This window comes from Bidens hawaiensis, unplaced genomic scaffold (assembly GCF_021521415.1).
Source record: "Bidens hawaiensis isolate Kalapana, Puna unplaced genomic scaffold, B.hawaiensis_p1.1 tig00017353_1, whole genome shotgun sequence".
Classification (NCBI taxonomy): Eukaryota; Viridiplantae; Streptophyta; class Magnoliopsida; order Asterales; family Asteraceae; genus Bidens; species Bidens hawaiensis.
The window spans coordinates 157,410-169,085 of NW_027492628.1; the positions used below are offsets into that span (position 1 = coordinate 157,410).

Below are 11,676 nucleotides of genomic sequence, written 5' to 3' on the forward strand. Positions count from 1 at the left end.
GGTCTAGGGAGGGAGGTAATGTAAGATGTAGGCAAACCACACTTCTATCTTAAAATATGGAGATGTTGCTTTCCGTGAAACCTCTGGCTCCAATAACACATGTATGCAAAGCATAATACCAAAATATATAGTGCTAGCGTGCTAGTGATGGTTACCAAACTACTATAATAGAAAGCTTCCAACAACATGTAACATAAAGATCCATTAGTAACGATAGAAGAAGGGAAAGTCCGTCTAAGAAGTTTACTCCCCTACATAAAGACCCATTGTATGTGGCATTGCAAAAAGACAAGTTTATTAAGCTTTGTACTGCTAAGAGTGATGTTGTTCAAGCAAATGAGTCTAGAAATTTTAGAAGATATTTTAAGAATACTAATGCGCCTAAAAACGAAGATTGTATAGTTAAAGGTAAACTTATATATAATTCAGGAAAGATTGTACATTATTTTCAACGTTATTTCTAATGGAATTTCTTTTTCAAAGTATTGAATGTCTTAACGAAAATGAGGTATAATAGATGGTAGAAAATAAAGTTTAAAATTACATATTTCTCCTAAGAATAGAAAATCTATCAGGTGTACGTTTGTTTACAAACTTAATTATATGCAAGTCATCTACAGCGAAAGGTTAAAGTCAAAAGAGAAGGACTCAATTATGATGAAACATTTTAAATGTTTTGAAAATGTGTAAAAAATTATATGTAATTTTAAGGGCTAAAGTCAAAATAGATGGACTAATTTGGATGAAACATTTTCTAGTGTTTTGAAAATGGTGAGTAAAGGGTGTTTAATAACTTTTGTTCAAATTAAAGAAATTGAGAAACATATTATATATGATGTAGTCACTCATTGCTTGTTAAATGAGTTTAAAATGTGTGTGCATTACCTATATAAGCTTTTCTTAGTAAAAGGCAAAGCCTGAAAAGTTATATAAATAAAGAAAGAATCATTACAAACGTACCTAACTTACTCCCATGTGACATTTTAATTTGTAGCACTCACATTTTTCAAATGCCTATATAATATTATTTTCATAATCTCATAGTGTATTTACAAAACAGTAAGCGATTGAACCAAATGTATGATTGAGTTACATGCTAATTAAACTTTGTTCAAGAATTGAGTTTCAATGTTGGTTACATATATAACATGCAAATACAGAAAAAGCCTTTAAACAAAGTGTGCCTTACCTAAAAAGCATGTATATATATTTTTTTATCTCGAGACACCCGCATCACTTAACCGTCTATACAAAGTGCCTTACCTAAAAAATGTTCATACCATTAAACACGTATTTTCATGCCTAAAAGTATTGTTCCAAAATCAGTTTAAAATGCTCCAGCATCTAGTGTTTTGCCAACGCTTTGTCAGCATTTCACATCACACTTGAAAACCTTTAGCGTTCCAAAACAATATGATATATACACATATGTAAAGGGCAAGATCGATCCCCATCTTCCATGGGTTTACGAGATCGACTGCATGTAACATTCCGAGAAAATCGGTACATAGGTGGTACTACATACGCTGGGATATGCTTTAGGTTACTACAAGAGAGACATCAGTGGGAATATAGGCTATGGGAATTGGTGGGAACCATTACTGTTAACCTTGTAGTAGCAACACACGTGACAGTTAGTGGCAATGGGCGCATTGGTAACCTGAACAGGAGGAACCAACTTAAAAAAACAAGCTCAAGTTGAGCTCGCAACCAACATTAAAAAACATAAAGGTTGATCGTAACAATTAGAAATGGAAAGTGCGCAACCATATTAAAATGTCAAATTATGTTCATTGCCAACGCTTACACGCGGCACGCACGTGTGCATTTGCATGGGTGCTTCTTAACATTAGGATCCCTGCTTATTCCTTATAGCTGAAGAAACAATATCCTTAGATTAAGGTTGTCATATATCACTCCTAGGTTCCATCCTCCTATGTGGTATAAATTTCCACAAATTTCGCAGCTTTTCGATTTCACACACCTAACTTTGAGCATTGATATCTTATTAATTTTAGCTCTATTTTGAACATGCTAATTTGATAAATTATGTAGCTCATACCAAGGAGAACACAAACTCGATAAACAATAACCATATAATTAATATCATGTACATATAATTATTTGTGAATAGAGTTAGTGAGAAACTGCATCAAAAGTTGCTATCTAGCATTTATTAGATTTTCCATTTTCATCATTTTTCTATAATCACAACAAGTGTTAAAATGCAATTTCGACGATTAGTATTGTAGGATAAGTAAGTGTCAAAATAAATCTCTCATTTGTGAAGCATGCTGTAAGGCCCCGTCACCGGTGCCTTACGTTGGACGTTGGATTTACTCATAAACGCAGTTCTAAATATCAGAGTTAATTAAAACATTCGCGGAATATAAAAACTTTCATAAAATATTTCATAACAACCATATCTTGTCTTAAAACAACATCTCGTTTTTCAAAATAAATCAAAGTATTAAACTTAAACTTCTTGAGCCTTCCGATGCCAGCCTCTTATTCAATGTCACGTGTCCCCTCAAGCGAGCTGCCTCATTCTACTTACCTGCGTGCATACTAAAAGTCAGCTACGCTGAGTGAGTTCTAGTTAATCATACAACATACAATCGGTTCACATACTTGCACACACGCCCAAAGGGGTGTACATTATTCCTACTTACTTGTCTTACGTAACTATCCATCCTATTTAAAGAGCCTTCCGCCCTATAACCTCACAGATATTATAAGGGTATGGTCCCTAACATCACAGATATTATTAGGGTCTGGTTCCTACCATCACAGATATTATTAGGGTCTGTTCCCTACCATCACAGATATTATTAGGGTCTGGTCCATTTTCTACCTGTCTATCTCTTACATTCATTCATAACGTACATACATGTCATTCATATTTCATACATAGCATTATAGCTTGACAGTATGTGCAATATCCGAAGATCGTTCACGTACCGGCAAGCAATCATTCTTGCCTTTCACATAATCACATAAGGCATACACTTATCACTTAAGATAAATGTATTAACAATCACGTCGAGTATGCACACAGCCCCAAAAACATAACAAGAAAATAGGACTAGAAACTCACCTGTATGCGGTTACGTTCACCGTTAATGGTAATCCCTTTCTTCGGTTGCGCACGGCTGACTGTATAATAACTACACGTATCAATTAACTACTACTACTTACATTGTATTTCTATCTTTATATAACCCTCAACGAACGGGGGTCCGGGGGCAGCGCCCCTGGCAAAGGGGTCTAGGTGCGGCAGCCCCTAGCAGGGTCCAAGGGCAGAGCCCCTGGCTGGGGTCGAGCTGCCAAGTCAGCTTGGAAAAATTTTATTTTCATTAACCGCCTTAACACATTTTCCATTAAGATTTTAAATTATTATTTTATTCACCACCACATTTTCCATAACGAATTAAGTGTAATTCGTTATCAGATCACACTCTAATTCGTTATCAGATCACACTTAAATTTTATTTACATTAACTGTCTTAACACATTTTCACTAGGATTTTAATTCATTTTATAATTCGTTAACTCATTCCTCATAACGATTTAAGTCTGATTCATAATCTGATTCGTTACCGAACTTAACTTAAGCGAACTTAGCTAGCATCGAACTTAACATCAGCGAACTTAACCTTAGGCGAATTTAACTTGGCGAAGTTAACCCTAAGCGAACATATGTCAGGCGAAGTTGTCACTAGGCGAAGTTATAACCAGCAACATGGTATCTGGCGAACTTAACTGGCGGCGAACTTAGTCCACGGCGAAGTTGATCATAAGCGGACTTATACACTCAGCGAACTTATACCCAGCGAAGTTATACAGCAGCTCGCTGCTGTCGGAGTTCGTTTCATCAACCCAAAACATGCGTTTTACGACCTTTGTTCGCTTATTATGGTTCGGCCTCAGCCCCAACCGTTCCCTAGTCCGATTGCGGCTTAATCTTGACCCGAACGAATCGTAAAGTTTAATATTTTTAAGCTAAAACGTTCCAATTAGGTTCAAGGGTTCACTTATTCGAGCCGTTTCCATTTTCGGGTTCATCAAGTTTGCAACTTTATGTCTCGTTTATACCCGATCTATTCTAGACTCAAGTTTCAAGGCTAAACATATATAAAAACGTAAACTTTAAGATCGAAACATACCTTGTCGTGTTCGTTTGATTTCGTTTTGCTTGATTAAGAATCCTAGATCTTGTATATAGCTCGTGTAACAAAGATCTACTTGAACTATCGTCTACTCGATTCCTAACTTCGCCCCAACCCTCACGGCCGTGTATATATATGTTCAGGTGTGTGTTTTTGAGTGTGATAGACAAATATGGAAGGTAAGAATGAGGATTAGGGTTTTAGGGATGGTTTAAGGGGTATTTATATCCCTTAAAGCCCATTGACCTAAGACCCATTATCCTTCGATCCATTCTAATTAATCCAAGTCCATGATCTTTAATAATACTAATTAATTATTTAGGCCCGATAACTAAACACAACTTTCTTTTATTAAATACGAAATTTTAGGATGTTACACATGCCTTGTATTTAAGCAGTTAGTAGACGCAATATCTTACTCAACAATATTTATGTAGTTGTCATTATTCATATATATATATATACATACAAATGTCAAGTTGCAATTTCAATGGGGAGTGTTGCAAGTGTTACATTAAAACCCTCACTTGTGTAGCATGCTTGGTATTCTAGTTGTTTAGTACTCCCCTAAGAGCACATACCCACGACAACAAATTTCCACAAACTAACACGTCATCTCCAACTCATATTTCAAACTTTTTCCAATAACCCTTGTTTCCTTTCAAAACAACAAACCTTTCACAAAATTCATTAAAATTTATTAAAATTGTGTGTGTGTGTTTGTAAGAGGGAGTGATGACCCATGGGCCATACACCTCACCCCGCTTATTAGGCTGCAGCCACGTACCTTTGTCCATGGACTTTCCTCCACAATGAAGTCCATGCCACTCATCGTCCGCCCCCTTTTCACGTCATCCGGACCTTGGGCCATGTTGCCCGTCCGCCCCTTTTTCACGTCCTCCGGACCTTGGGCCATGTTGTGGCTGCTCTTATACCAACCATTAATGTATTTGTCATTACATTTCACTTAATACTCTTTGTGACTTGATTAGTCGATCTATGTATACATTGTAGCCGTGAAATGTCTATAAGATATAAAGGCTAAAAATATTACATTAGCAAGAAATCTGGGCTAATCAAAATGAGGATATATTCTTATATTTGATAGAAGAGAAGAAAAATAATTTGAATAAGCAAACATGGATATAAATGGACACCCTAGAGAGGGACGAGAAGTTATGTTATTTTTATCACAAAATGGGTTAGTAACTTACATAAACCTAAGGGTACAATAGTAGCCGAATAAATTATTAATTATCATAGAACAGGCTCTCAGAGTGGACTGTCTACGACTCTCTTTGAATACAAAAGTCTCTTTCGTACACTTTTATGCATTCTAGTATTCAAACATCTCCAACCATCCCACCATAAAGAGAGACAAGATTTGACTCCATATATATAAAAAAAACCTATGAACACCATTGCCTTAAAACACACTACCCTTTTTATCTCTCTTTCTCTCTGATCATTTATACATATATATGTATGTAAATATATAAACATACATTCATATATATATATATATATATAGAGAGAGAGAGAGAGAGAGAGAGAGAAAGCTAGAAAGAGAGTACTAGTAACAAGCTCCTAAGGGTACACTACTTATCAATATTATTCATAAAATGGAAGTAGAGGAAAGCATTAGCAAGACAAGCGGCTGCAACAGTGGCGGTGGTGGTGGTGGCGGCGGTGATGGGCACGTGGAAGACACGTGCAACAAAACATTTGGAGAGAAGTGTAGCGATATAGCAAAGAAACAAAGAGCTAAATTCTACATTGTAAGGCGTTGTATAGCTATGCTTGTATGTTGGCGTGACAAAGAAAAATAATTAACATCACATTAATATTCTTCTTATTATTCATCTTCTTAATTACAACATGTTCTTTAACAAGTTTACAACAAAAAAAGGTTATTAATTTCTTTGAAACCTCAGATCTGTGTTATTATGAATTTTCTTGGGGTTTCAAATTTATTGTTGTTTAGGGTTTGGTTTATCTTCTTTCTCAATAGAAGGTAACTCAACTTTAACTTAAGATTGCAAAATGGATGGTTTAATAAATGAGTCTAGATTAATTCAGATCTAGGTGATATTTAGGTTTCCTCACTAAATCAGTCAGATTTTATTATTATTATTATTATTATTATTCTTATTCTTGGTCTTTGCATAATGACGCAATTTGGAAACGTACAAGAGAATATAAAAACTCTTTGATGTTTAATTTTAGGAAAATTGGATTTTAATAATCCCAACTTTGAAAGTAGCTGTCACTGGTCCCAACTTTCACATTATTTATTTTCATTGGACCTCCGTTAAAAAAAACTTAACGACGTTATGTTTTTTTTCAAATTTCAAACTGATATTTTAGGGCTTTTGATCGGAATTAGAATACGAGTCGATTGATGTAAAACTTACTTCCGAAATTGAAGCTTCCTTTAGTCGTTTGAATTAGAATACGAGTCGATTGATGTAAAACCGACCACACCAAAGGATTACAAACATGAGTCTAAGCACCAAAACTTTTAACTTTATTAAACATAATGAATCAAGAATTCCACACACAAGTCTCCAAAACAAATTGAATGAAAACTTATATTTACAATACCCGGATCTTTATTTAAGAATAAAGGGATCAAAATAAATGGGTTCCAAAATTTCCACATCCGCTTACTCACTGAAGGTCCAACACCACCATCATTGTCACACCCCAATAACGGATGCTACAATCATCACCCGAACATGTGGTGGTTTCCAATCTAATATCCTTATAAATGCTGAAGATTAATATAAGTATTAGTTACATTACTTGGTATTTCCATTGTTATAAAGGAATCTCTCTCATGTAGCCACCCAATGACCAAAAAACAAACAATAAAGTGAACATATAATCACCTTCTTGCGTTACGACATAGCATTGTTGCACTATTAGTATTTCATCGAAGTGTTCCTGTTGACTCAAGTCTGCAATGACTTCGATTGCATCCTCCCTGCACCGAGTAAATAAGTATTATATGTTAGAAAACATATACATAGATGATCTATCTAGTCATTTTAATGCATACTGTTATTTTATTTTAATATAGTGTATATACAGTTTTTCAAGAAAGTTTAAAGATGCCATTTTCTTTTGTGACATTTACTGATCTTAATGTAAAACTTACATGGCAGTCAATAAACAGATAACATAACAGAATTTTTACTGTAATCCTTATTCGTATGAGCTGCGGTTCTAAGCGCGATTTTATGTCATGTAGGCGTATCAGGGCCGACTCCTTTTTTAATGTTTTATGCGCAATTATATGTAGCGAAAAAGGAGCTACGTTGAGCTAAAAAAAGAAGTTCAACGATGTTTTTCATCTACATCTTTACAGTACCTACACCGCCTTCTGTCGTCACCTCCACCAATCGTTGTTGACCTTTTATAAGGCGGTTACTTGTTCAGGAGACGCTCACCTTGTTGTTGAAAACGCAAATTAAATCAGATCAAAAAACAATTGCAATTGGTTCCGCAAATACATGTTAACTGTTATAAACCATTACCCAATAATAGGTGCTGCACTAAAGTTGTTACCTTTTTCTACTTGCTTCTTGAACTATGAATGTTATACCTGCACATTTTGTTAAGACAAATAAGGCATAAATACACTGTAAATTGCACCAAACATAATGGATAACAGTCGTAAATATATGAAAAAGGCCCTAGTGGATAAGAGTCTTAAAATATATATTGCCTTCACAATAATACACAAACTTCAATACTAATATATATATGAAGAGAGCATTTCAGTATGGCATTTGATAAAACCAAAACAAACTTGGTTGAGCCAAAAAAAGAAAGCCACCATGTTGACTGCATCCTTAACGCCTTAAACATTTGTTAACATCAGATGGTTGTAATTTCTGAAACAATAAAATGTTTACAGGTTAATAAGTTAAAATGCAGTAACAAAAATTCTCATAATCTGAAGACCTATTTGTAGCAAAAACAAATTAGGACGTAGAATGAACTCAATATGTGTGTTTTTGAATTAATACCCATCCACATTCTAATGTAGTATATAAAATGCAATCGCACTCTGTCTTTTGTTAGTTTGTATATACATGAGAACATTAAATTATATTCTTAGTTACCTTCTTTGTAGGTGGAACTTCAGTTCCTTGTTCATAAAGATGGCCTGCAATATGTACCAACAAATTGTAAATGGCTGAGTTCTAATAACAATAAGGACATAGATACCAAATTAATAAGTTGGTAAAATCAGCATAAAGTAATTATTAATCAAAATCATATAAGACTCACCCTTTCCAATGGCTTTAAAGGTCCTTGTTTGCTCTTGAATACTCAGTTGGTGAGGTTTCCAGTTACCTTTATTCAAAATGAAAAAAAAAATAGAAATCGATAAGTGATAGCATGATACTAATATATAAACTCAATAATTGGAAGCTTAAACATATATGAGACAGACTTGATTAGTCTCACCCGATTAATGATTCGTTGAAGATTAAATTTCCTCTTGTTGATACGCCCCGAAGATTGAACTGTCATTATCAATGACACTCCTACAAGAGGAAATTGAACTACCATCATCAATGATTCTCTAAAAATAAAAATCCCAAATAAAACCATAAATTAAAAAAAAAACCCTAGAATTATACTCGTATGAAAGCCTTACTACATACAAAAGTGAAGAGGTAGGTCCCAGCAGAGCCCAGTTGGACCCGCAAGACTCACCTTGAAGAGGGACGTCTGCGCAAGGACCAACTGGTTCCGCAGGACCCATCATGCTCAGAGATGAAGACCTTACGCGCAGTACGCCAGCTGTTCCCGCAGGAAAAGCCTCCCAATGGTGAAGTACCCCGCCTGTTCCCGCAGCTGCGGATACAAGCCATCAGGGAAGGCTACCCGCACTAATAGCAAGGCTACACGCACAAGGCACTAACTCTCAATAATTCAGTGTCACCTAAAGGAATGAGCAAGGCGGGAATACTCCCGCCCAAATGAACCAGTCCGTACGCTTCTGGAAGATCTTTTGTACTATACCTGTCAAGGTATGGACAAAATAGACAAGATCTGACCAAAGCAGCCCATGAACCAATCACAGGGTGACAGCTCACCGACAACAGTACGAGGAGGAGCATGCTCTAGTACTTAATGTCACTATCAGCCGCTGCCTACCCACCAACCCTCATCGTGGCACGTACATAGCCTGCAGTTGGTGGAAAAGGAATAGTACACAGCCGGCCATGTCACTATCAGCCGCTGCCTACCCACCAACCACCAGCATGGCACGTGCGTAGCCCACAGTTGGTAGAAAAGGAATATTATACAGCTGGCTGTACCTGCTTGGAAACCTACCTTCGGCTATAAATACTCCAACACCTTGGAACGGTATCATCATCTTATCTTCTCTCTAGCTATTTCTCTCAATATACACTTATATTCAGAGCAATCTAGTCTGATTCTCACGCCGGAGGGTGGTCACAAGGAGGAACCCCTCCCTTCTCAGTGACGAGCTCACGGTGTCTGTTTTGCAGGACAGCAGAGGAACAACCATCTTTGCCGGACCTAACCCTCGTGGGAAACATCTTCCTGACCCTAAGATTATCCGTAATCTGTCGGGGTCACTTAGTGTTTCTTCATTGGCGCCATCCGTGCATAAAAGCTAGAACTTATTCTTTTTCAGTTTTTTTTTTTAAACTTCTGGAAAGATGGTTAAAGTTACTCCGGTCCCAAGGCCAGCGAGTGACCAAGAAACCCCGGTAACCACAACCCCAGCCACTGGGGGGAACACCGGCGAGTATACAAATTTTACGAACACTACCCCGGTTACCCGAGCCGGGGCAAGTGCAGTAAACAATCATCCCCTGGGATTCATTGATACCCAGGTGGAAAGACAACAGACGAGGCTCCCCCGCCAAACACTTGAACAAGTTAAAGCGTGGGCGGAAGCACGCCAGAAGGAATTCCAAGCTGAGTTGGACGAACGCTTACGTTCCATCCAACAGGCTGACGAATTTGGAAGCACTCGACAACAGCTCAACATGAGCAGTGAGTGCGACTACTCAGACGATGATCGGGAGGAATCTGACACCGACGCAAACCCTCGCCATAGGGCGAAAGGGAAGCGTAAGGAAGCGGACTTCCAACCGAGATGGAATTTTGGAGAAACCTTCAAACCAAGAAACGCGGGGGGAAACCCACGTGACTTCTCCAAAACCTTTAGACCAACTGTTGCAAACGCGGGAACGTCCAAGTTTGCAAGGGACATTGCGGAAGCAATCGCCCCGAAGAGTGCCAAACAGATGTCCAACATCGGCACTTATGATGGTATATCTGACCCAGACGATCACTTGAACAGATTCATAGCGGGGGCCACCGTCAGCAACTGGACGGAACCCACGTGGTGTTATATGTTCCAGATGACGCTGGTTGGAGCGGCCAGGGCGTGGTTTGATCGTTTACCGGTCCACCACATCTATGATTGGGCGGACTTCCAACAAAAGTTCAGCCAACACTTCAGTCAACAGAGGAAATATACTGAAGAACAGTGGACGATCCTCAACTGCGTTAGGGAGGAGGATGAATCTTTACTAGACTTCATCACTCGCTTCAACTCGAAAAAGCTCAGTATGGGCACCATAAGCGAAGATCTTGTTCGCGCCGCTTTCATCCAGGGCGCTGAATACCCAGAGCTTATCCGCACGTTGACGGGTAAAGATGGCATGCCATCCACATGGGATGCCATCATGACGGCGGCCAAGCGCTTTGCCAAAACGGAGAAGCAACTGGGTAGGGATCTCCCCCAGAATACACACCTCTACACGCAGAGGACTAGAGAAAACAACGTTCGGACCGCCCGGCAAAACAAAAAGAGGAAGCTAGGTATTTGGCAGTCAAGGATAAACTTTGACACCTCATCCAGCTCTCGCCCTCTAGTAAGCGGAAGGGATAACACGCACCCTTCAAGCCGAAAACACCGGTGGACGCCACTCACCAAAAGCGTCACGGAGATATTCGCCACTGAAAAACTCCCGTGGCCGAAAGCTCCAATGATCCGGCAGCGACCTAATGCGGATCAGAGCAAATCCTGTGACTTCCACGGGACAAAGGGTCACACCACTGAGAAGTGTACATCCTTGAAGGATATTGTCGAAACATTCGTCAAGGATGGAAGACTTACACACCTTGTGGCATCAATCAAGAACGGAGGAAGGAATGATAACCGATACAAAGGCAACGGACGAAAGCCCGTTGACACAGCATCCACATGGTTCATAGTAACATCAGAGGAAGAAAAAGACGAACGACAGAGCCATGCGCGTGGAAGGAAGCTGAGGTGCGCTTCCCGCGAGTGCCAGGAGGACCCAGCAAAGAAGGCCCTATCGTTATCAAAAGCCAGCTGGGGCACTACATCACTTCCCGCACTCTTGCTGACAACGGCGCCTCGTCCACGGTTATGTACAGGCAGTTCTTCGACAAGCTAGACGACGAAGACAAGGAACGCCTG

General features: G+C 38.6%; 1 protein-coding gene across 1 annotated transcript; it reads left to right on the forward strand.

Annotated features, from left to right (window-relative positions):
- Positions 1-5,412: 5,412 nt before the first annotated feature.
- On the forward strand, positions 5,413-6,006 carry LOC143553711 (small polypeptide DEVIL 16-like). Its single transcript, XM_077043645.1, has one exon. The coding sequence runs from the start codon at positions 5,792-5,794 to the stop codon at positions 5,996-5,998; it is 207 nt and encodes a 68-aa protein (XP_076899760.1). The 5' UTR covers positions 5,413-5,791; the 3' UTR covers positions 5,999-6,006.
- Positions 6,007-11,676: the final 5,670 nt, after the last annotated feature.

Bases quoted from the DNA above. Each gene is read 5' to 3' on its own strand.
- LOC143553711 (XM_077043645.1), top strand. From the start codon at position 5,792: ATGGAAGTAGAGGAAAGCATTAGCAAGACAAGCGGCTGCAACAGTGGC.